We start from the raw sequence: 25,387 nt of genomic DNA, 5'->3' as shown, positions 1-25,387 counted from the left end.
AAGGGAGGAGAGAGAGGTAGAAGAGCTGGAGAGGTTTAGAGAGGGAATTCCAGAGTTTAGGGCCTACACGGCCGGAGGCATGACCACTAATTGTGGAGCGATTAAAATCGCAGATCTAGACAGGTTGAGGAGAGAGACTGATGAGTGGCAAGTGGCACTTGATGTGAACAAATGCAAGGGAATGACTAAGGAAGGAAAAGAAACAGCGGGAACATAAACTGAACGTCACGCAACAGGACAACACAGGAGAGGGATCTGGGTTTGGTAAAGCTCACTACAACCAACAACTTGCATTTATACAGCACCTTTAAGGCAACTGCAGAGTGTGTGGCAACATCAAGGAAAGCTGACTCGATCTCGGGATATGTAGCCAGAAGTGAGAACTGGCTGCCCGAGGCACCGCCCTAACGGGATGCAGCAAGGAAAAATCTTCTGGATCTCACTCTAGGTCATCTAAAGGGACAAGCAACTTTCAGATTACACGATTTACCTTTCTCTGCGCTATGCAGTGTGTCACAAACATGATTAAATTAGGGCTTAGTCGGATAGAACACAACCACTTCCACTGTTTCCCAAAGGTGCTGCAATTTTATGTTGGTTATTCCGTGCAACAATTAAGGTGCTCACTGGGAAAGGGGAAGACAAAAATTTACACTCGCAAAATTTACCAGTGTGTCTTGCGCAGAAGAATTTTTCTGTGGAGACATACCTTGTAGCACCTGTACTTGTAAAGAAGTACGAGAACCAGTGTCATCACTACAATGACACTGATCATAATGAGGGCATTCAATATGGAGTTTACAGCTCGCTGTCCAACGGTGTCTGTGTCTTCTGTAAACGGAGTGTACAACCTGAGGGCACACAAACACCCCACAAGAGTCAAACCATTCACACCAGAACACTAACTGATCCAGTACCAGTTTGTTTAGTAATCAATCGTTAACAAAAATTCCAAGACTTTTCTCAATATGCAATGCAATAGATAAGGTTAAGTCCTAGTCGTTATACAGTACAAACATGTAAGACCACCTCCCCAATTTGTGTCTATCCCCCACATCTTTTAAAGGATTTCACAAGCGCTCCTTCGCCCCTTTTAAAAATACAGGAAACTTTCTGGTATCCGGCACTGACGGGACCGAGCTGGAGCCGTACCATCAAAACTGCCGTAGAAACCAGCGCTAACGTTAAAACATATGGAGCTTTTGAGCTCCGTGTGAATCAACAAACCCTGTAGCCAAGCAACAGCTTCAGCTAGACCTTGCAGAGCCTGACTGGAAAAAAAACCAACGAGAAGTAAAAAAAACTTATAGGAAACGGCTCCTGAATTGTGCCGGTAGATAGAGCTTTCTGGACATTTAACCTCTGGTTAAACGAAAGTTTCCTGTATATGGAAGTGTCGATATCCTTATAAAGTAACGTTAATAGTTTGTGTTGTTAGCACAATTAAAAATATTTGAAGTAATTCCCCCACACTAGAGTTGCTACATCAAAAACTTTCTGTCAAACAGGAAGATTCACCAAAAGTAAAAGGAGTCATGGAACTCCCCCTGACCCACCCGCACACGGAGATTCTCCCCTGCTCCCCCCCACTGCACCCCGGACTCGCTCCCACCACACCCCCCGGACTCTCTCCCCCCAGGCCGCTCCCCCCCCCGGACTCTCTCCCCACCAGGCCGCTTCCCCCCCCCCCCCAGGCCGCTCCTCCCCCGGACTCTCTCTCCCCCAAGACCGCTCCCCCCCCGGACTCTCTCCCCCGCACCCAAGGCCGCGCCCCCCCCCCCCGGACTCGCCCCCCCCCACCCCCGCCAGGCCGCTCCACCCACCCCCGGCCAGGCCGCTCCCCTCCCGGACTCGCTCCCCGCACCCCACCCCCCCGGACTCGCTCCCCCGACCCCCAGGCCGCTCCCCCAGGCTGCTCCCCCCGCCCCCCCCCCCACTCCAGGCTGCTCCCCCCCCGGACTCTCTCCCCTCATGCCCGCTCTCCAGGATTCCCCCCCCCCCCCCCCGCCCCTGCTCTCCAGGATTCCCCCCCCCCACTCTCCAGGATTCTCTCCCCCCCCGCTCTCCCCTGTATCACAGGATTCTCTCCCTGCACCCCAAGATTCTCCCCCTGCACTCCAAGATTCTCCCCCTGCGCTCCAAGATTCTCCCCCTGCGCTCCCCTGTACCCCAGGATTCTCCCCTGCACCCCAGGATTCTCCCCCTGCACCCCAGGATTCTCCCCCTGCACCCCAGGATCCCCCCCACTGCTCTCCCCTGTACCCCAGGATTCTCCCCCTGCACCCCAGGATCCCCCCCACTGCTCTCCCCTGTACCCCAGGATTCTCCCCCTGCACCCCAGGATCCCCCCCACTGCTCTCCCCCTGCACCCCAGGATTCTCCCCCTGCTCCCCAGGATTCCCCCCCTGCTCCCCCCTGCGCCCCAGGATTGCGCCCCAGGATTCTCCCCCTGCGCCCCAGGATTCTCCCCCTGCGCCCCAGGATTCTCCCCCTGCGCCCCAGGATTCTCCCCCACTGCTCTCCCCCTGCTCCCCAGGATTCCCCCCCTGCGCCCCAGGATTCTCCCCCTGCGCCCCAGGATTCTCCCCCTGCGCCCCAGGATTCTCCCCCTGCGCCCCAGGATTCTCCCCCTGCTCTCCCCTGCGCCCAGGATTCTCCCCCTGCTCTCCCCTGCGCCCCAGGATTCTCCCCCTGCTCTCCCCTGCGCCCCAGGATTCTCCCCCTGCTCTCCCCTGCGCCCCAGGATTCTCCCCCTGCTCTCCCCTGCGCCCCAGGATTTCTCCCCTGCACTCCCCTGCGCCCCAGGATTCTCCCCCTGCTCTCCCCTGCGCCCCAGGATTCTCCCCCTGCTCTCCCCTGCGCCCCAGGATTCTCCCCCTGCCTCTCCCCCTGCGCCCCAGGATTCCCCCTGCTCTCCCCTGCGCCCCAGGATTCTCCCCCTGCTCTCCCCTGCGCCCCAGGATTCTCCCCCTGCTCTCCCCTGCGCCCCAGGATTCTCCCCCTGCTCTCCCCTGCGCCCCAGGATTCTCCCCTGCTCTCCCCTGCGCCCCAGGATTCTCCCCCTGCTCTCCCCTGCGCCCCAGGATTCTCCCCCTGCTCTCCCCTGCGCCCCAGGATTCTCCCCCTGCGCCCCAGGATTCTCCCCCTGCTCTCCCCTGCGCCCCAGGATTCTCCCCCTGCTCTCCCCTGCGCCCCAGGATTCTCCCCCTGCTCTCCCCTGCGCCCCAGGATTCTCCCCCTGCTCTCCCCTGCGCCCCAGGATTCTCCCCCTGCTCTCCCCTGCGCCCCAGGATTCTCCCCCTGCGCCCCAGGATTCTCCCCCTGCTCTCCCCTGCGCCCCAGGATTCTCCCCCTGCTCTCCCCTGCGCCCCAGGATTCTCCCCCTGCTCTCCCCTGCGCCCCAGGATTCTCCCCCTGCTCTCCCCTGCGCCCCAGGATTCTCCCCCTGCTCTCCCCTGCGCCCCAGGATTCTCCCCCTGCTCTCCCCTGCGCCCCAGGATTCTCCCCCTGCTCTCCTCCTGCGCCCCAGGATTCTCCCCCTGCTCTCCCCTGCGCCCCAGGATTCTCCCCCTGCTCTCCCCTGCGCCCCAGGATTCTCCCCCTGCTCTCCCCTGCGCCCCAGGATTCTCCCCCTGCTCTCCCCTGCGCCCCAGGATTCTCCCCCTGCTCTCCCCTGCGCCCCAGGATTCTCCCCCTGCTCTCCCCTGCGCCCCAGGATTCTCCCCCTGCTCTCCCTGCGCCCCAGGATTCTCCCCCTGCTCTCCCCTGCGCCCCAGGATTCTCCCCCTGCTCTCCCCTGCGCCCCAGGATTCTCCCCCTGCTCTCCCCTGCGCCCCAGGATTCTCCCCCTGCTCTCCCCTGCGCCCCAGGATTCTCCCCCTGCTCTCCCCTGCGCCCCAGGATTCTCCCCCTGCTCTCCCCTGCGCCCCAGGATTCTCCCCCTGCTCTCCCCTGCGCCCCAGGATTCTCCCCCTGCTCTCCCCTGCGCCCCAGGATTCTCCCCCTGCTCTCCCCTGCGCCCCAGGATTCTCCCCCTGCTCCCCAGGATTCTCCCCCTGCTCTCCCCTGCGCCCCAGGATTCTCCCCCTGCTCCCCAGGATTCTCCCCCTGCTCTCCCCTGCGCCCCAGGATTCTCCCCCTGCTCTCCCCTGCGCCCCAGGATTCTCCCCCTGCTCTCCCCTGCGCCCCAGGATTCTCCCCCTGCTCTCCCCTGCGCCCCAGGATTCTCCCCCTGCTCTCCCCTGCGCCCCAGGATTCTCCCCCTGCTCTCCCCTGCGCCCCAGGATTCTCCCCCTGCGCCCCCCTGCGCCCCAGGATTCTCCCCCTGCTCTCCCCTGCGCCCCAGGATTCTCCCCCTGCTCTCCCCTGCGCCCCAGGATTCTCCCCCTGCGCCCCAGGATTCTCCCCCTGCTCTCCCCTGCGCCCCAGGATTCTCCCCCTGCTCTCCCCTGCATCCCAGGATTCTCCCCCTGCTCTCCCCTGCACCCCAGGATTCTCCCCCTGCTCTCCCCTGCACCCCAGGATTCTCCCCCTGCTCTCCCCTGCACCCCAGGATTCTCCCCCTGCTCTCCCCTGCACCCCAGGATTCTCCCCCTGCTCTCCCCTGCACCCCAGGATTCTCCCCCTGCTCTCCCCTGCACCCCAGGATTCTCCCCCTGCTCTCCCCTGCACCCCAGGATTCTCCCCCTGCTCTCCCCTGCACCCCAGGATTCTCCCCCTGCTCTCCCCTGCACCCCAGGATTCTCCCCCTGCTCCCCAGGATTCTCCCCCTGCTCTCCCCTGCACCCCAGGATTCTCCCCCTGCTCTCCCCTGCACCCCAGGATTCTCCCCCTGCTCTCCCCTGCACCCCAGGATTCTCCCCCTGCTCTCCCCTGCACCCCAGGATTCTCCCCCTGCTCTCCCCTGCACCCCAGGATTCTCCCCCTGCTCTCCCCTGTACCCCAGGATTCTCCCCCTGCACCCCAGGATTCTCCCCCTGCTCTCCCCTGTACCCCAGGATTCTCCCCCTGCTCTCCCCTGTACCCCAGGATTCTCTCTCTCCCCCCCCCCCGGAACCCCAGGATTCTCCCCCTGCACCCCAGGATTCTCTCCCTGCTCTCCCCTGTACCCCAGGATTCTCCCCCTGCTCTCCCCTGTACCCCAGGATTCTCCCCCTGCTCTCCCCTGTACCCCAGGATTCTCTCTTCCCCCCCCCCCCCCGGAACCCCAGGATTCTCCCCCTGCACCCCAGGATTCTCTCCCTGCTCTCCCCTATACCCCAGGATTCTCTCCCTGCTCTCCCCTGTACCCCAGGATTCACTCCCTGCTCTCCCCTATACCCCAGGATTCTCTCCCTGCTCTCCCCTGTACCCCAGGATTCTCTCCCTGCTCTCCCCTGTACCCCAGGATTCTCTCCCTGTTCTCCTCTATACGCCAGGATTCTCTCCCCCCCCCCCCCCCCCGAACCCCAGGATTCTCTCCCTGCTCTCCCCTGTACCCCAGGATTCACTCCCTGCTCTCCTCTGTACCCCAGGATTCCCTCCTTGCTTCCATCGGCGCAATGGCCGACGCCAGGCTAAGTTTCTAGGGATTCCCGGAATCCTCCAGGACCTCGTCCTGCACGAGCGAGCACAGTGACACGACAGGGCGGAATGACGAACTATTGCCCCATTGACTGCCGCTCATTCATAATCATCTCAATCCACTCTATCTTCATATTTCACTCCTGATGCTGCATACTCAACTCATATCTACTTCTAGACCTATTACTTTACAAAATAATCTTTCTTTATTACTTTAAATATAAACCTGCAAGTTTCCAGTTGGAATATTCTCTGATCAACAATTTCCCGCTTTCGACACTTAGAATTTACTGTACAAATTTCTAGATTTTAAATGAACATTTCTCAACAAATATTCAGTCAGGGAACATGAACTATGGCACTTTCATAGTTACTTCTCGGTTCTTTTCCCTCGAGCTGTACTTCCAAAAACAAAAATTTGCTCTTTCATGTGGATTCATTGCTTAAATGACCCCTGAAGTGTAAAGTGTCCTTTACAGCTTTTCAATTAACTGTGTTAGCGTGTGTTTTTGTGTTGTTGCCAATTCATTTGGTCAGAATGAAAGGAGGGCGTTCAAGCGGTGAACCACAGTAAGTGGAAAAATTATTTCCTCTGGTGGGAGAGTTCAGAACAAGGGGGGCATAACCTTAGAATTAGAGCCAGGCTGTTCAGGGAGTGATGTCAGGAAGCACATAGGATAGTGGAAATCTGGTACTCTCTCCTCCAAAAAGCTGTTGAGGCTCAATTGAAAATTTCAAGATTGAGATTTATGTTAGACAAGGCTGTTAAAGGATGTGGAGCAAAGGCACCTAAGATGGAGTTAAGATGCAGATCAGCCAGGATCTAACTGAACGGCGTAACAGGCGCAAGGGTCTGAATGACCTATTCCTGTTCCTATGCCTCAAGTATATCTGTTGGAAAATGACATTGGAAATTAATTTCCAAATTAAACTGAAGAAAATCCAATGCTACAAACTATTGCTGGCTGAAATGAGCATGCTTTTGTAGAGATCACAGATCAACTTCTTTACGTTTCTACATAAAGCATATGTACATAGTAGTAACAGCACAGAAAGAGTTCATTTTACCAAACAGGTCTATACCGGTCGGTGTTCATGTTTCACACGAGCCTCGTCCCACCCCTCCTGGCCTAACCCCATCAATATATCCTATTCCTTTCTACCTTGTGTTTAGCTAGTTTCTCCTTAAAAGCATCTATGCTAGTCGCTGCAACTCCTTGTGGTAGCAAGTTTCCCAGTCTAATCACTCACTGGGTAACGAGAGTTTCTCCTGAATTCCCTATTGGATTGGTTAGTGACTATCATGTATTTATGGCCCCAAGTTCTGGTTTCCCCTGCAAGTGGAAACATCATCTCTCCCTGGACCCTCGCAAATCCTTTCATAATCTTAAAGACTCTATCAAGTCATCCCTCAGTCTCCACTTGTCCAGAGGAAAGAACCCCAGCCTGTTCAATCCTTCCGAATAGGTATAACCTCTCAGTTCTGATATCATTCTAGTAAATCTATTTTGCACCTTCTCCAGTGCCTCTATATCCTTTGGAGACCAGAACTGTTCACAGTGCTCCAAGTGTGGTCTAATCAAGGTTCCATACAAGTTTAACATAACTTCTGTTTTTCAATTCTATCCTTCTAGAAATGAACTTGTGGTTGGTTTGCTTTTTTTTTTTTTTTAAATAAATGGTCTTACTAACCTGCGTCGCTACTTTTAGCGATACATGTATCTGTAACCCCAGATCCCTCTGCTCCTCTACCCCATTTAGATACGTATCTTCCAAGGAGTAAATGGCCTCCTTACTCTTCCTACCAAAATGTACCACCTCACACTTCTGTATTGAAGTTCATTTGTCAATTACACACCCATTCTGCAAGTTTATTCATGTCTTCCTGAATGTTGTCACAGTCCTCCTTTGTATTAACTACTCCTAATTTGGTGTCGTCTGCATATTTTGAAATCATATTTCTGATTCCGGAGTCCAAATCGTTTATTTATGTAAATAGTGAACAACACTGGTCCCAGCAGTGATCCCTGTGGAACACTACTTCCCACCTTGTGCCAGTCTGAGTAACTTCCTTTAACCCCAGCTCTCTGTTGTCTGTTTTGTAGCCAGTTTGCTGTCCATTCTGCTACTTGTTCCCTGACTCCACATGCTCTGACCTTAGTCAGGAGTCTACTATGTGGTATCTCATCGAAGGCCTACTGGAAATCCAAAATATATTACATTCACTACATTATCCTTATCTACCCTGGATTACATTATCTTTCCTACCACCGACGTTCCCTGGTCTTGTTATATCTCCCTTTTTATATATAGGAATCACATTAGCTGTCCGCCAGTCCTCTGGCACAATCCCTTTTCTAATGAATTGTTATATATATACTAGCTGGGGGGGGGAGCCCGGCTTTGCCAGGGCTGTTTTGGGCCGGGCAGTTTAAATCGAGTGCCAGGCTTTGGGGCCTCTCTGTGAATCTGCTGCCGGGCAACATTTTAAATCGAGTCCCAGGCTTTTGGGCCCTGTCTGTGTCCCTTTGTGAATCTGCAGCCGGGCAACATTTCTACCTTTTAATACCTTGAAAGATGAAAGTGAAAGTACTTTTAAAATAACAAGATTTACCAAAAACCTTTTATAAGAGATACTAACTTTCAAAGTAGTTTGAGCTGGAAGCTGAAGTCATGGCAGTGAAACAATGGCTGCCAGATCCGTGAGATGAAAACGATTAGTCCCGCCCCCACACCGATTGGCCAACCATCAGGGGACCGTACTGTAGGATTGGTCAATCGTGACGGCACAGGATTGGTCGAACCTTGACGTCAGTCAATCAATGCTAGCAGATAATGAGTTTAATTTTGAAGGTTTTTTGCATAAGGCGCGAACAATTTTCGTCCGACCGAAAAGTAAATACGCTTATGAGCGTCCCGGAAGCGCAAGCTTTCTTCGGAGGCAACGCGCGAGCGGTAGGTACGCGGTATAACTTTCGAGCGCATAGCCGGACAGATGCACACCCGAGGACAGACAGAAGGACAGACAAATCGACTCCTTCATATATATACTAGCTGAAGTGCCCGGCGGTGCCGAGGCTTTTTCGAGGCCATGTTGTTGTTGGAAGAGAGAGAGAGAGAGAGAGAGAGAGAGCGAGCGAGCGACTGGGGGGAAGAGAGGGAGGGGAGGGGTGGGGGAAGAGAGGGAGGGCGAGGGCGGGGGGGGGAAGGGAGGGCGGGGGGGGGAAGGGAGGGCGGGGGGGGGGGGGAAGGGAGGGCGGGGGGGGGGGGGGAAGGGAGGGCGGGGGGGGGGGAAGGGAGGGCGGGGGGGAGGAAGGGAGGGGGATGGAGGGCGGCGGCGCCCCCCCCCCCCCGCCCCCCCGCCCCCGAGGGTCGCGACCCCCCCCCCCCCGAGGGTCGCGGCCCCCCCCCGAGGGTCGCGGCCCCGAGGGTCGACCCCCCCCCCCCGAGGGTCGCGACCCCCCCCCCCCCGGAGGTGAAGACCGCCGATTGCGCGCGCAGCAGGAGCTGAGACGCGGCGTCTCTCTCGGCCGGCAGGCCCGGTTGCCAGGGCAACCGTGACGCTGACCAAGCCAGAGAGAGGCGCGCCGCGTCTCAGCTGCTCCTGCTGCGCGCGCGTGCCCCCCCCCCCCCGAGGGTCGCGGCCGCCCCCCCTTCCCCCGAGGTGAAGACCGCCGATTGCGCCCGTTGCCAGGGTAACACTGGACGCTCAGCAAGCCCCGGCAGAGACGTCTCAGCTCCTGCTGCGCGCGCACCCTAGCGGCGCCGGCTGAGGCTCGGCCCTCCAGCCTTCGAGTGGGGACGGGAGGTGCCTAGCTCGGGCGTGGGTGCGGAGGAGACGCCGAGGCTTCTAGGCCTACCTGGAAAAACGGGAAAAGGTAGGAAAATTAATGAGATTAGATAAGTTAATTACTTTCTAAATCATTTTTTAAAAAACAATGTGTTTTAAAAGCAACGTTATTTTTTAAGACGCAGAAAGCGGGAAAAAGGAAAAGAAAAGTTTGGAATCAAGATGGCGGCGACTCACCTCGGTTCAGAACGATAAAGCCCGGCCACACGCGCACCGATTGGCCCGGCGGCACACGCCAGCAACCCGGCATACGATTGGTCGAGCTCGAGGTCGCTCTGTCGCTAATGAGCGGATAATGAGATGCTAATGAGCGGAATGTTGAAGGTTTTTGGGATACCGCGGGCGCAATTTTAGCCCGGCCGAAACGTAAATACGCTTAAAACCGTCTCGGAAGCGTAAGCTTTCTTTGGAGGTAACGTGCGCGTAGGTACGCCCTGTAACTTTCGAGTGCATACCCGCAACGCACACGCGATGACAGACAGATAGACAGAATGACAGAAGTACCGATTTATATATATAGAAGATAGATAGATAGATAGAAGATATATATATGTAATAGTACCTCTGCTATCTCTTCCCTAACCGGGCCAGGGGTTTTATCCTCTCTAAGATTTGATTAGTTTATCAATTACCTCCCTCATTTCTATCTTAAATGTCTTTATATCTTTTTGATCTCTTCTCCTAATGTCATGCCCGTGATAGTCTCCCTGGTAAATATCGATGTAAAGTAATTATTTAATATTTCTGCCATTTCTCTGTCATTACCTGGGAGTTTATCTTGTGCATTCTGTAGTGGCCCTATCCCTATCCTGATTTTTCTTTTGGTAATTATGTGGCTGAAGAATACTTTATTATTTCTCTTTATATTCCATAATAATTTAATTTCGTAGTTTCTCTTTGCCTTCCTGTTTTTTATGACTTCTTTCCTAACCTTTTCGTATTCCCTTTCGTCATCCTCTCCTTTTGTTGTCTACGTCTTAGTGTATGCCTGTTAGGATAAAATTTGCTTTAAGGGGTCCTCAATATTCGACCAGTATAAAACTGTCTGAAAGGTACCATTTAGTCTTGTTAGCTGGAAAATGAAACGCAAAGCACCATGGGAGGGGTGCTTGGCTTTCTTAACCCTTTTAGACTAACATAAATAGAAATTAGCTGACATTCTGAAATGTTGCTTGTAATTACAACCTGGTAACGGTTTAGAAAGAGCCTGTTCTTGGAAGGGATAAGAGTACAAAGGCACGATTAAGCAGCAACAAATAAGGCCTTGAAGTAGTCAGCCAGCTGCATAATTCAATGTGGCTTTGTATCCAGCTAGCCATGTCTCTGCTGGAAAATACTTTCCCATACCGATAACAAAAGTAAGATAGCTCATGAATATGAAGCCTCCTTCAGGGGGTACTCGAGTTTGAAGGACAGGCTTAGTAAACCAATGAAGTATCAATATTCCCATGTATACACCCCATTAGTAATAAGTGGGTGTTGTCTAATAAACTGTATAAACTAAGCTGTATTGTCACTTTTCCTCTGAGAACGGTGCCTCCAGCTGGGGGTGGCTCTCCCGTGTGCACTCGTAATAAAACTTGTGCTGCCTTTCTTTAGGAATTTATGTTAGTTTTCCAGTTAATTCAGGGGTTTGAGTAATTTGGGTCGATTTCCATTGTGTGCCGCCACCTAGTGGATATTTGGTACCTAGCAAGTGCAGTAAAGCGCAGTAAAGTAAACTACTGTATATCACAGACCTGCAGCCACACATGGTCTGGGAAGTTATATTCTTGTCACGCTCCAGCCTTGGACACTATTTGTCTGTAAGTACTTGAGAATGTTATAGATGATTAGTGTACACTATATTTTGCAGAAAATGTTTAGTTTGTAACTTTTCTCTGTAAGCAAACTTACACAGCTAGCCGTGAAGTGCTCGCTCTCTGTCTAGCTGGTTAACTTGTAGCTGTATTTTGATGCACTATGTACAGGGCTAATTTAAAGAGAATGCCTTCCAGTTTGCTAAATGTATATTCACAGTAAGCTGTGTTTCCACGTGTTTTGGTAAGTTACATGCCAAATGTACTGTGTTGCTCAGGCGTACCTAAATTTGTGTATGCATATCAGTTATGTGCTTGTATACTAATGTGTGCTTCCATTTCTGTATTGTATTTCAGTTTCACAATAAGAATCTTTCAGTAAAGTTTACAAGAAAAGTCAAGCCTTGTGATTTTTATGGGAAGATATCAAGTTGTTAGCTACCTGTCTAGCTCTGCATAGGAACGCGCTGCAAGGGCAGAATAGTGAAAAGACAACAGCACAGCGGGCTCAAGCACAAGAAGATACCACTCAGCTACCACGAGTCTATGCTCAGGAAGACAATATACCATAGAGGACGTCGACCAGCCAACCGAGAAGCATGAGCCTCTTCGAGCAAATGATGCCAAGTCACAGTCCTCTAAAGCATCCTCTAGATCATCTCGGCGGTCCAGCAAACCGTCGTCATCGACAGCTTCTGCAGCCGCCAAAGCACATGCCAAGGCAAAAGCTGCCCAGGCTCAATTGTCCTTCGCTGAAAAAGTGTGATGAAGCAGAGAGCTGACCTCGACGCCAGTCTCCACATTCTCCAAAGCCAGAGAGCTGCCGCTGCCGCTGAAGCTGCAGCTTATGAAGGTGAGGAGAACAAAGGCGGGGAGCACAGCCATGAAGCATATGTTCTAGAACAGCCCCTCAGTCCAGTGCAACGTACAAGTGAGTATGTCCAACACTCCAAATTGTTCTTCAAGGAAACATCCAGGTATCTCGACGCAGAACCAGCTACTCACCACAGTAACAAACAGCCTGTTTTCGGAGACACTGAGCTTAAAAGAGAAGAAACAAGTAAGACTTACCTGCAGAGACCTCCACAGCACTCGGCCAATCCAGCCAAGCAGTCCTCACCCAAGCCACAAGGTGCACAAGACCTCGCTAGGTACTTCATCCGCCGAGAATTGTTAAGTTCAGGTCTTCTAGAATTTGATGACCATCCTGAAAATTATTGGTCATGGAAAGCGTCCTTCCTGAGTACCACCAAGGACTTGAATCTGTCAGCCAGAGAAGAACTAGATTTGATGACAAAGTGGCTCGGAGCTGAGTCGTCAGAACAGGTGAAGAGAATTCGCTCAGCGCACGTCCGCAATCCCACAGCAGGCCTCAACCTGGTTTGGCAATGTCTCGAAGACTGTTATGGGACATCAGAAGTAATTGAACACGCACTGCTTAAGAAGATTGAGGACTTTCCGAAGTTAACCAACAAAGATAATGTCGAGCTTCAAAAACTGGGTGACATTCTCCTCGAACTGGAGTGTGCTAAGGGAGAAGGTTACCCGACAGGCCTCTCGTATTTGGATACAGCTCGTGGGGTAAACCCAATAGTGGAAAAGCTCCCCTACAACAAGAGAAATGGATAGCTAAAGGATCCAAGTACAAGGAGGACTACAGAGTGGCATTTCCCCCCTTCTCTCTCTTCTCCAGGTTCGTCCAACAACAGGCAAAGGTGAGGAATGATCCAAGTTTCACTTTCTCCACCTCCAGCAGTTACGCTCCTTCGAGAACAGAGAAACCCACAAAGTACAGCAACAAAGCCTCTGTGAGCGTGCACAAAACAGATGTTCCAGCCGAACCCTCAGTCAACCAATCCAGTTCTGCTGGGAATAAAGTGGATGACCCAGATCGTCAGTGTCCAATACACAAGAAGCCCCACCCACTCAAAGTGTCGAAGCTTTAGAGGCAAGCCTATTGATGAGCGCAAATCATACCTGAAAGAGAATCGCATCTGCTTCAGGTGTTGTGGGTCGACTATGCACATGGCAAAAGACTGCAAGGCGACAATCAAGTGCAACAGTGAAAAACACATTGCAGCCCTGCATCCAGGTCCTCCTCCTTCGACCACCGAGTGCGCTGCGGTTGACAAAGAGGATAGCGGGGAGCAAAGCGAAAGTGCATCTTCTTCAGTCACCTCCAAGTGTACAGAAGTTTGTGGAAATGCAAGCAGCCCATGCTCATGCTCCAAAATCTGCTTGGTTAAAGCATATCCTGCAGGGAGAAAGGAGAAGGCAATCAAGATGTACACAGTGCTTGATGAGCAAAGCAACAAGTCTCTAGCGAAGACAGAATTCTTCAATCTCTTTGAAGTCAAGGCCAGCGCAGCTCCGTACACGCTAAAAACCTGTTCAGGGACAAGAGAGACTACGGGTAGGAGAGTTGGCAACTTCATGATCGAGTCCATGGATGGGAAACTACAGCTTCCCCTCCCCACCTTAATTGAGTGTGACATGATGCCAGATGATAGGACGGAAATTCCCTCCCCAGAGGTCGCACGCCATCAGCCCCACCTACAGCCAGTTGCCAACAAGATTCCAGCTGTGGACCCGGACGCTCCAATCCTCCTGCTCTTGGGAAGAGACATCTTAAGGGTGCACAAGGTGCGTGGGCAAATCAACGGACCCCACAATGCTCCCCATGCGCAGCGGCTTGACTTGGGATGGGTCCTCGTGGGTGGAGTTTGCCTGGGAACAGTCCACAAACCAGTGGATGTCAGCGTCTATAAAGCAAACGTGTTGCACAACGGTCGCACATCCTGTCTCAGCCCATGCCCAAACAGGATCCAGGTAAAGGAAGACTACGATGGCATGACGCAGCATCATAGGTCAACCTCCTCTGCCTGTGAGGAAGAGGCAGGCCTCACTGAGCACAGACAGCCTAGGATGCTCAGTGTTTGCAAGGTCCAAGGATGATGACAAGCCAGCACTACCCATGGACGACAAAGCTTTCCTAACCATCAGTGCCTTGAGGAGGTTTTTCTCAATCCGTGGTCCTTCTCAATCCGTGGTCCAGCCAAACTTCTCCGCTCCGACAGAGGGACTAACTTCGTGGGTGCCTGTAAGGAGTTGGACATCCACACGGACGATGCAGCGGTAAGAAGCTACCTCCAAAAGAAAGGATGCACGTGGGTGTTCAACCCCCCGCATTCATCCCACATGGGTGGTTCATGGGAGAGGCTCATCGGTGTTGCCAGGCGTATTCTGGATGCTATGCTGCTTCGGACGGGACCTACTCGTCTCACACACGACGTCTTGAGCACTCTCATGGCTGAAGTCATGGCGATCATGACTGCAAGACCCCTGGTGCCGGTGTTCACCAACCCAGACATGCCTGCAGTCCTCACCCCAGCGATGCTCCGGACTCAAAAGATGAGTGCTATTTCAGCCCCCTCTGGAAACTTCGACATGGCTGAGCTGCACGGGAAGCAGTGGAAGCAAGTGGGTCCGCAAGGTGGAGGTGAAGATTGTCAAGGAGGGGACTGTCAAAGTGTTTGAGGCCAGTCTCAGAGATCGTAGTCCTCCTTCCTGAAGAAACCTAGAGAAAGGATTCTGAGTATGTTTGCAGCCAAAGGACGTTTTCTTTAGGTTTATTTTGTATCTGTAGTGGTACAATGGAATTGTACCAAGCGGGGAGTGTGCTGCCTTTCTTTAGGAATTTATGTTAGTTTTCCAGTTAATTCAGGGGTTTGAGTAATTTGGGTCGATTTCCATTGTGTGCCGCCACCTAGTGGATATTTGGTACCTAACAAGCGCAGTAAAGCACAGTAAAGTAAACTACTGTATATCACAGACCTGCAGCCACACATGGTCTGGGAAGTTATATTCTTGTCACGCTCCAGCCTTGGACACTATTTGTCTGTAAGTACTTGAGAATGTTATAGATGATTAGTGTACACTGTGGAGTTGCCACATTGGGGAAACACTATGTAGACAAACCTGTATAATCCCCTTTTAACTGCTGTATTCCCCTTCCCCCGCAAGACAGTTGCAAGCTGAGAGGAATAAGGCATGTTCAGACTTGCCTGCTGCTGAGAGAAGGAAAACCAATCAGGTTCCAGCAGGTGACCAATCCGTGAGTCATCACAGGCTCGCGGGCTTTACGAATTCAGTACTGTATTGAGAGTTGGAGTAAAGACCTATTTCTTGTAGCTCGCTGTGTTGCCTATTTCTTTACGCGGGAGACTATAGTCTCCCACAACACTATATTTTGCAGAAAATGTTTAGTTTGTAACTTTTCTCTGTAAGCAAACTTACACAGCTAGCTGTGAAGTGCTCGCTTTCTGTCTAGCTGGTTAACTTGTAGCTGTATTTTGATGCACTATGTACAGGGCTAATTTAAAGAGAATGCCTTCCAGTTTGCTAAATGTATATTCACAGTAAGCTGTGTTTCCACGTGTTTTGGTAAGTTACATGCCAAATGTACTGTGTTGCTCAGGCGTACCTAAATTTGTGTATGCATATCAGTTATGTGCTTGTATACTAATGTGTGCTTCCATTTCTGTATTGTATTTCAGTTTCACAATAAGAATCTTTCAGTAAAGTTTACAAGAAAAGTCAAGCCTTGTGATTTTTATGGGAAGATAGCAAGTTGTTAGCTACCTGTCTAGCTCTGCATAGGAACGCGCTGCAAGGGCAGAAAAAAACTATTGATCTGGGATTAACACCGGAGTCTGTTAGTTCTGTTTTACCATCCAGATTTTCCTCACTTACAATGCCTTTTTAATACCTTAATACAGGAAACTGTGGCGGAGCCACTGAATGACTCTGGGCAACTGTATATAATTCCCTTTAACGATGTTCTAACACCAGCCTAAGTCTACCATTGTTAGACATTACTGTGTTTTGTATATAGTGTTTGTATGTACGGGGCGTGGCCCCTTTAAGAGCGCGGGAAAACGCGATGACGTCACGTCGCAAACCACGTGACTGTCCGGGCAGTCATCGCGGAATCTCCATCTTGTTAAGACCTGTTTTCATGGTTCTCCTGCATCGATCTCAACAAACTGTTTAGTCTTACATTAAACGAGTTCAAAGACCTGTTTGATTGATCTCCTGAGTCGACCTCAGTTATTGGTTAGGAATTAGTCAATTCCTACTGTGGTAAACCACTGTTATGCCTGCCTGTGTGGGTGTTTGTATTCCACTGTGTACATGTCTGTACATGCCTCGGTTGACTCCTCCCACGAGTCCAGGTATAAAGGTGACTGCTCCACAGTCCCTCTGTATTCTGGACTGGTCGACCACTCGAGGCACACCTTCATTCTCTTGTTAATAAAAGCCTGTTAGTTACTCGCTTAACCTCAGTCTTTTGAGTAATTAATAGCGCATCAATTTTATTAACAAGATTTTTTTATAATGGAGAAGATCCTCACACCAGCATGCCTGGACTTAGACCATCGGGAGGCGGACGCATCCACCAAGTTTGCTCACTGGCTTAGGTGCTTTGAAAGATTCCTGATCGCCTCCGCTGCAACGGTCAAATGGGATGAGGACAAACTGGATGTCCTGACCTCCAAAGTGAACCACCGAGCGTACTCGGTCATCCATGACGCAAACATCGAAAAATTCCTCTGCACCGCCCAACTCCTGAACCCGACGTATAACAAGGAGAAGTGCATATTCCGCACAACCCGCCTCGCCATCCTTGGCTGTGTTGTGGAACACGGAGTCATCGGTCCCGACCCCGACCGGATGCGTCCCCTTATGGAACTCCCACTGCCCCAAGGCCCTGAAGAGGTGCCTAGGGTTTTTCTCCTATTACGCCCAGTGGGTCCCCTACTATGCGGACAAGGCCCATCCGCTGATCAAGTCCACCTCTTTTCCCTTGACGGCAGAGGCCCGCTTAGCCTTCCACCGTATCAAGGAAGACATTGCCAAAGCCACCATGCGCGCAGTGGACAAATCCATCCCCTTCCAGGTGGAAAGCGACGCGTCCGACTTTGCCCTGGCCGCTACCCTCAATCAGGCGGGGAGACCCGTGGCCTTCTTTTCACGAACCCTCCAGGGCCCGGAGACCAGACACTCCGCTGTTGAGAAGGAGGCCCAGGCTATTGTAGAGGCTGTGCGTCATTGGAGGCACTACCTGGCCGGAAAACGATTTACCCTGCTCACTGACCAGCGTTCAGTTGCTTTTATGTTTAACAACAAGCAGAGGGGCAAAATCAAAAACGACAAGATCGAGGTGGAGAATCGAACTTTCCACCTACAATTATGAGATCTTGTACCGGCCCGGGAAGCTCAATGAACCCCCGGATGCTCTATCGCGTGGCACCTGCGCCAGCGCGCAGATCGCTAAGACTGCGGGTCCTCCACAATGACCTCTGCCACCCGGGGGTCACCAGGTTCTTCCACTTCATCAAGGCCCGCAACCTGCCTTACTCCATTGAGGAGGTCAGGACCATGACCAGGAACTGCCAAGTCTGCGCTGAGTGCAAACCGCACTTTTATAGACCAGACAGGGCTCACCTGATAAAAGCCACTCGCCCCTTCGAGCGCCTGAGCGTTGATTTTAAAGGGCCTCTCCCCTCCTCCGACCGCAATGTGTACTTCCTCAACATTATTGATGAGTACTCCCGTTTCCCGTTCGCCATCCCCTGCCCGGACATGACCAGTGCCACGGTCATTAAATGTCTGAACGACCTCTTCACCCTGTTCGGTTTCCCCAGCTATATCCATAGCGACCGGGGCTCATCGTTTATGAGCGACGAACTCCGCCAGTACCTGCTCGCTAGGGGTATTGCCACAAGCAGGACCACCAGTTACAACCCCCGGGGGAACGGACAGGTGGAAAGAGAGAATGCGACAGTTTGGAAGGCCGCCCTGCTAGCCTTAAAGTCTAGGGGCCTTCCGACCGCCCGCTGGCAGGATGTGCTCCCCGATGCGCTCCACTCTATTCGGTCACTGCTCTGCACTGCCACTGACGCCACCCCTCATGAGAAAATATTTGTCTTCCCAAGGAAGTCCACATCGGGGACATCGCTACCGCCATGGCTGACGTCCTCAGGGCCGGTCCTACTGAGAAGACACGTGAGGACCCATAAAACGGACCCCCTGGTCAAGAGGGTCGACCTCCTCCACGCCAACCCCCAGTATGCTTACATTGCGTACCCGGACGGGCGGGAGGACACAGTCTCCATACGAGACCTCGCACCCTCGGGGGCCCCAGTAACCCACTACCACCCCCCCCCACGATCCAATATCCAACCCCAGCAGACGGCACGCCTGGGCCCCGCGACCCGCTCGACACCCACGAGGACTACACACCAGTGCCCCAGCCTACGCGGGACTCGACGCCGGCAGCTTCACTACCCCTGCCGTCGCCACGTCGATCACAGCGGCAGACAAGACCTCCGGAGAGACTCCAATACACAAACTTTTAATACACTTCACCCCGCCGGACTCCTTTTTAAACAAGGGGTGAATGTGGTAAACCACTGTTATACCTGCCTGTGTGGGTGTTTGTATTCCACTGTGTACATGTCTGTACATGCCTCGGCTGACTCCTCCCACAAGTCCAGGTATAAAAGGTGACTGCTCCACAGTCCCTCTGTATTCTGGACTGGTCGACCACTCGAGGCACACCTTCATTCTCTTGTTAATAAAAGCCTGTTAGTTACTCGCTTAACCTCAGTCTTTTGAGTAATTGATAGCGCATCACCTACAAAACTCTCTTTTAACCGGCACCTAAATAACCGGAAATCTCTTAACCGGCAAAATTCAGGAGTAGGTTCAGGTAAGTTTTACTTCATATTAGTGGCAGTTCCTGGATCTGTGGCTGTGTAACTGGGGTTCGTGCACTAGGGAAGCCTGGATTTGTTGCTGTGTACGGAGCTCTCGTACCTTTTAACTATATCTCTCTGTAATCCGGACTTTTTGATAAACCGGCACCACGGCGGTCCCGTTGGTGCCGGATAATAAAGAGTTTCCTGTATGTCTCGGATACAGAACGTGTGTGTGAAAAGAAACAGTTAGTGCTGCAGATTGATAACTACAAGCTCAGTGCATTATACAGTTACAAGTCTGCCATCTTCTGGCAGAATGAGATCAACAATACAACCAGTATCGTCTTAACAAAATAACACAGAAATTCAAAAGAGGAGGAGAGGTTACAGGGAGACACTATTCTCTTTTGACATTTTTGTATTTTAATCCCCACTTATTTATCTCTCTTCCCTGAACTTAGGATTGTGGAACAAAAGTAAAATACTGCAGATGCTGGAAATCTGAAATAAAAACACAAAATGCTGGAAATACTCAGCCAGCATTTGGGTCGATGACCTTTCATCAGAACTGTAAGATGTTAGATTTAACAGTTTTTAAGCAAGTACAGAGCACGGGGAAGGTGGAGGGAGCGGTGGGGAGAACAAAGGGGAAGGTCTGTGATAGGGTGGAGGGCAGGAGTGATTAAATGATGATAGGGTTCCCTATTCCTCACCTTCCGACCCACCAGCCTCCGCATTAGAGCATCTTGCCTCATCCCACTGTCCCCACCCCATTCGTCCAGCTCCCCCAACACCTTTCTGTGAAACTGCAGCAGATGCAACACCTGTCACTGACCTCCTCCAACAGCACTGTCCGAAGCCCCCAACACTTCCATGTGACAACAATTTACTTGTACTTCCTCTGATCTAGTGCAGTCGCTGCTCACAGTGCAGCCTCCTATATGGTCAGAAAACCAAAGGCAGATTGGCTGACATCCTTGTGGAACATAGGAACAGGAGGAGGCCATTCAGCCCCTGGAGCCAGTTCCACCATTTAATTATATCATGGCTGATCTGTACCGTAACTCCATTTACCTACCGTTGATCCATATCCCTTGATACCCTCAACCAAAGAGTAGCACTGATTGAATCAATGGGAAAGTTTGCCAGTCACATCATACATTTTCTTTCTCTTCCTCCTCTCCCCATTTAAAAATGCAAAATGGAAGATAGCAAAATGAAATAGTCCCTCGAGCCTGTTCCGCTATTCAATTAGATCCTGGCTGATCTGTATCTCAACTCCATTTACCCACCTTGGTTCCATAACCATCAATACCCTTAACCAACAAAAATCTTTAATTGACCCTGAACCCAACAGCTTTTTTTTGGGGTTGGGGAGAGAAAGAGAAGAGTTCCAGATTTCCACTACCCTTTGTGTGAAGAAGTGCTTCCTGACATCACTCCTTGAACAGCCTAGCTCTATTTTTAAGGTTATGCCCCCTTGTTCTGGACACCCTACCAGAGGAAATAGTTTCTCCACTTTTTGTGGTTCACCACTTGAACTCGATCAGTGACCTTCTTATACTGTCCCGACCAGGTTCAACTCAAGCTCTGGGAATAGTAGCTCATCTTTCTCTTGGCCAATCTGCAGCTTTCTGATCTGAACACTGACTTCAGTAAGTTCAGACCGTAGCAACATCCTCCACTGTCTGTACAGCAGGGCGTATGGTACTGGTGATGTGGGGTGATCTGTTGGGCTCCAGGGGAAGGGAGTTTGACAGTTCAGGTACAGGCCCTCTGCCCGAACACAGTGCCGGTAAACGGTGGGGGGGCTCTGTGCCTGTGGTATTGGCCTGTTTTCAGGACTGGCAGAGAGTGTTTTTCCAGCATTATCTGTTGTTTCAGGCTTCCTGCATTTGCTGGGATTTTCTTTCCCTCTTCCTCCGGTTATCACTTGTTCTCTGTGCGCCCTTTGCACCCATAACTACTTGTACATTCTTTTGATCTTTTACTGCCTTTTCAGTACCTCACGCAGAAGATTGTTTAGATTATCTAAGTTTTTTTATTAAGCTATTTGTAGATCATTCAACCCTTTTACTGCCACCCTGAGGCTGAAATGCCAGGCGTTTCCCCGCCTCCCTTGCTTTCTAATACACCTGAAACATTAGCTGATCTTCCCTTTGCTGATTGATCCGCCATGAATTGACATCGCAGATTTTCAGTTTTGTTAGCTCCAGGATTCCCCTCAGCAAGAACCTCATGATAATAAATAGTTTCTACCTGAATAAATACAAAAGTAAAAAATGGACATTGTGATTAAAGCATCGTGTGCATGTTTGAGAGGTAGTGCTCAAGAGCTCACTTTTTAGCTTAACACAGCGTTTTAATGCTCTCCAGGCCGGCCTACCACCTTGCACCCTCCGTAAACACGAGCTCATCTAAACCTCCGCTGCCTGTATCCTAACTCGCACCAAGTCCCGTTCACACATCACCCGTGCTCGCTGACCTGCATTGGCTCCTGATCTGGCAACACCTCGATTTAAAAAATTCTCATCCTTGTGTTCAATGCCTTCCATGGCCTCGCCCCTCCCCAACTCTAACCTCCTCCAACCCTTCAAGATCTCTGCGCAACTCCAATTCTGGCCTCTTGTGCATCCCCAATTTTCATCGTTCCCACCTTTGGCGGCCGTGCCTTCAGCTGTCAAGCGCTGGAATTCCCTCCCTAAATCTCTCCACCTCCCTCTCCCCTCCTTAAAACCTGCCTCTTTGACGAAGAGTTTGGTCACCTGTCCTAATATCTCCTTATGTGGCTTGGTGTCAAATCCTGTCTGATTATGCCCCTCTGAAGCACCTTGGGACGTTTTACTACATTAAAAAAGGTGCTATATAAATGCAAGTTGTTGTTGAGATAGATAACTTGCTGCGAGTTTTTCCCTTCAATGTGTGACTAAGGTCTCCACATCTTTCCCTCGGGGTGAGGTACCGAACTGCAGCTGGCACCTGTGGAACAGCACTCTGGTCTGGGCCGCCATCGAGACACAGAAGAAAAGCAGAGCGAAAAGGGGAGAAAAAAAGGACAAATCCAGGGCAGAGCACAACATGCAAATCCTACCAAAGCAAAGGCTGCAAATTGTCACAAAAATAAACACAGAAAATGCTGGAAATACTCAGGTGGTCAGGCAGCATCTATGGAGAGAGAAATAGAGTTAACGTTTCAGGCCGATGACCTTTCATCAGAACTCATTTCTAATGTGCAGTTCATCAGCAGTTCTGATGAAGGGTCATCGACCTAAAACGTTAACTATTTCCCTCTCCACAGATGCTACCTGACCGGCTGAGTATTTCCAGCATTTATTTCACATTTCCAGTACCTGCAGGATTTTGCCTTTGTTTTAGAAGTTGTCACATAGTATGATCTGTTACCAGAAATGCCATAAACTACAATCTGCACTTAAGTAACATCAACACTTATTTCTTTGATCGAATCCCTCATGCTTGTATCTGTTGTGAACTGGGCTGGCTTTGCACGGTTGTTCCCAGTTCATACCGTCATCCCCTTGTCTTTCACTGCAAATTTTAAAAAAACACCCAACCAAGCGCAATTCTCATTCCGTGCCCCTGCTTCATTCAACGGTCCCCCACAACCAGACTGCGAAGTTCGAAGTCAGACGATACCGTTACCTTGGTGCCAGAGTGGAGGGGTTTACAAACTAAAAGCACACTGTAGTTCTCTCAATGCAAGACATGCATAGACGCCACTAAAGACAATTGATATTTTATATGTATTTGGTGTCCAAAACTAGGGGCCATAAATAGAAGATAGTCACTAATAAATCCAATAAGGACTTCAGGAGAAACTTCGTTGCCTAGAGAATGGTTAGAATGTGGAACTTACTACCAGAGTAGTTGAGACGAATAGCATAGATGCATTTAAGGGGAAGCTGGATAAGTACATGAGGGAGAAAGGAATAGAAGGATACACTGATCGAGTTAGATGCTGAAAAGGTAGTGTAGTGGTAATGTCACTGGGCTAGTAACCAGAGGCCTGGACCAATGATCCAGAGATGTGAGCTCAAATCCCACCACGGCAGCTGGGGAATTTCAATTCAGTTAATTAAATAAATCTGGAATAAAAAGCTAGCATCAATAATGGTGACCATGAAACTATCAGATTGTCGTAAAAACCCATCTGGTTCACTATGTTCTTTAGGGAAGGAAATCTGCCATCCTTACCTGGTCTGGCCTATATGTGACTCCAGACCCACAGCAACGTGGTTGACTCTTAACTGCCCTCTGAAATGGCTGAGCAAGTCACTCAGTTGTAACTAACTGCTACGAAACATAAGATGAAACTGGACAGACCACCCGGCATCGACCTCAGCACCGGCTACGGACATGGCAACGGCACACCCAGCTCAGTCGACCCTGCAAACTCCTCCTCACAAACATCTGGTGACTTGTGCCAAAATTGGGAGAGCTGTCCCACAGACTAGTCAAGCAACAGCCTGAGTCACATTCACAGAATCATACCTTTCAGCCAATGTCCCAAACTCCTCCATCACCATCCCTGGGTATGCCCTGTCCCACCAGCAAGACAGACCCACCAGGGGTGGCGGCACAGTGCTATACAGTTGAGAAGGAGTGGCCCTGGGAGTCCTCAACATTGGCTCCGGACCCCATGATGTCTCATGGCTTCAGGTCAAGCATGGGCAAGGAAACCTCCTGCTGATTACCACCTACCTCCCTCCCTCAGCTGATGAATCAGTACTCCTCCATGTTGAACATCACTTGGAAGAAGCACTGAGAGTAGCAAGGGCAGAGAATGTACTCTGGGTGGGGACTTCAATGTCCATCACCGAGAGTGGCTCAGTAGCACCACTACTGACCGAGCTAGCCGAGTCCTGAAGGACATAACTGCCAGTCTGGGCCTGCGACAGGTGGTGAGAGAACCAACACGAGCGGAAAAACCTACTTGACCTCGTCCTCACCAACCTACCTGTCGCAGATGCATCTGTCCATGACAACACGATGGGCCGAAGGGCCTCTATCCGTGCTGTATTACTCTATGACTCTATAATATTGGTAGCAGTGACCACCGCACAGTCACTGTGGAGACAAAGTCCTGTCTTCACAGAGGGCACCCTCCACCGTGTTTTGTGGCACTACCACCGTGCTAAAAGGGATAGATTCAGAACAGATCTCGCAGCTCAAAACTGGGCCTCCATGAGGCACTGTGGGCCATCAGCAGCAGCAGAATTGTATTTCACCACAATCTGTAACCTCATGGCCTGGCATATCCCTCACTCTACCACTACCATCAAGCCAGGGGACCAACCCTGGTTCAATAAGGACTGTAGAAAAGCATGCCAGGAGCAGCACCAGGCATACCTAAAAATGAGGTGCCAACCTGGGGAGGCTGCAACACAGGACTACATGCATGCTAAAAAGCAGCATGCTATAGGCAGGGCTAAGCGATCCAACAATCAACGGATTGATCAAAGCTCTGCAGTCCTGCCACATCCAGTCATGAATGGTGGTGGACCATTAAACAACTAACGGGAGGAGGAGGCTCCATGAATATCCCCATCCTCAATGTTGGTGGAGCCCAGCACTTGAGTGCAAAAGACAAGGCTGAACCATCTTCAGCCAGGAGTGCCGAGTGGATGATCCATATTGGCCTATTCCGGAGGTTCCACCATCACAGAAGCCAGTCTTCAGCCAATTCGATTCACTCCACATGATATCAAGAAATGGCTGAGTGCACTGGATGCAGCAAAGGCTGTAGGCCCCGACAACATCCCGGCAATCGTGCTGAAGACTTGTGCTCCAGAACTAGCCGTGCCTCTAGTCAAGCTGTTCCAGTACAGCTACAACACTGGCATCTATCTGACAATGTGGAAAACTGTCCAGGTATGTCCTGTCCAGAAAAAGCAAGACAAATCCAACCCGGCCAATTACCACCCCATCAGTCTACTCTCAATCATCAAAGTGATGGAAGGTGTCATCGACAGTGTTATCAAGTGGCACTTACTCACCAATAACCTGCTCACTGATGCCCAGCCGATGACCACTTGGCTCCCGACCTCATTACAGCCTTGGTCCAAACATTGACAAAGGAGCTGAATTCCAGAGGTGAGGCGAGAGTGACTGCCCTCGACATCAAGGCCGCATTTGACCAAGTGTGGCATCAAGGAGCCCTAGTAAAACTGAAGTCAGTGGGAATCGGGGGGGGGGGGAACTCTCCATAGCTGGAGTCATACCTAGCACAAAGGAAGATGGTTGTGGTGGTTGAAGGTCAATCATCACAGCCCCAGGACATTGCTGCAGGAGTTCCTCAGGGCAGTGTCCTAGGCCCAACCATCTTCAGCTGCTTCATCAATGACCTTCCTTCCAACATAAAAGGTCAGAAATGGGGATGTTCAGCACCATTCATA

At 51.2% G+C, this 25,387-nt stretch overlaps 1 protein-coding gene across 2 annotated transcripts in view; it reads right to left on the bottom strand.

Annotated features, from left to right (window-relative positions):
- psen1 (presenilin 1) overlaps positions 1 to 25,387 on the bottom strand; it is a 116,801-nt gene that overhangs the window by 73,532 nt on the left and 17,882 nt on the right. For both annotated transcript variants that reach the window (XM_086003781.1, XM_086003782.1), the window contains one exon: positions 710 to 851. In XM_086003781.1, coding sequence (XP_085859907.1) covers positions 710 to 851 — 142 coding nt within the window. The remainder of the gene's footprint in view (positions 1 to 709; positions 852 to 25,387) is intronic.

Source organism: Somniosus microcephalus, chromosome 12 (genome assembly GCF_052327205.1).
Source record: "Somniosus microcephalus isolate GS21.2 chromosome 12, FLI_Smic_1.0, whole genome shotgun sequence".
Taxonomy (NCBI): Eukaryota; Metazoa; Chordata; class Chondrichthyes; order Squaliformes; family Somniosidae; genus Somniosus; species Somniosus microcephalus.
Note: the sequence above shows the minus strand (reverse complement) of the source record. Positions and strands in the feature narration are given on the sequence as shown.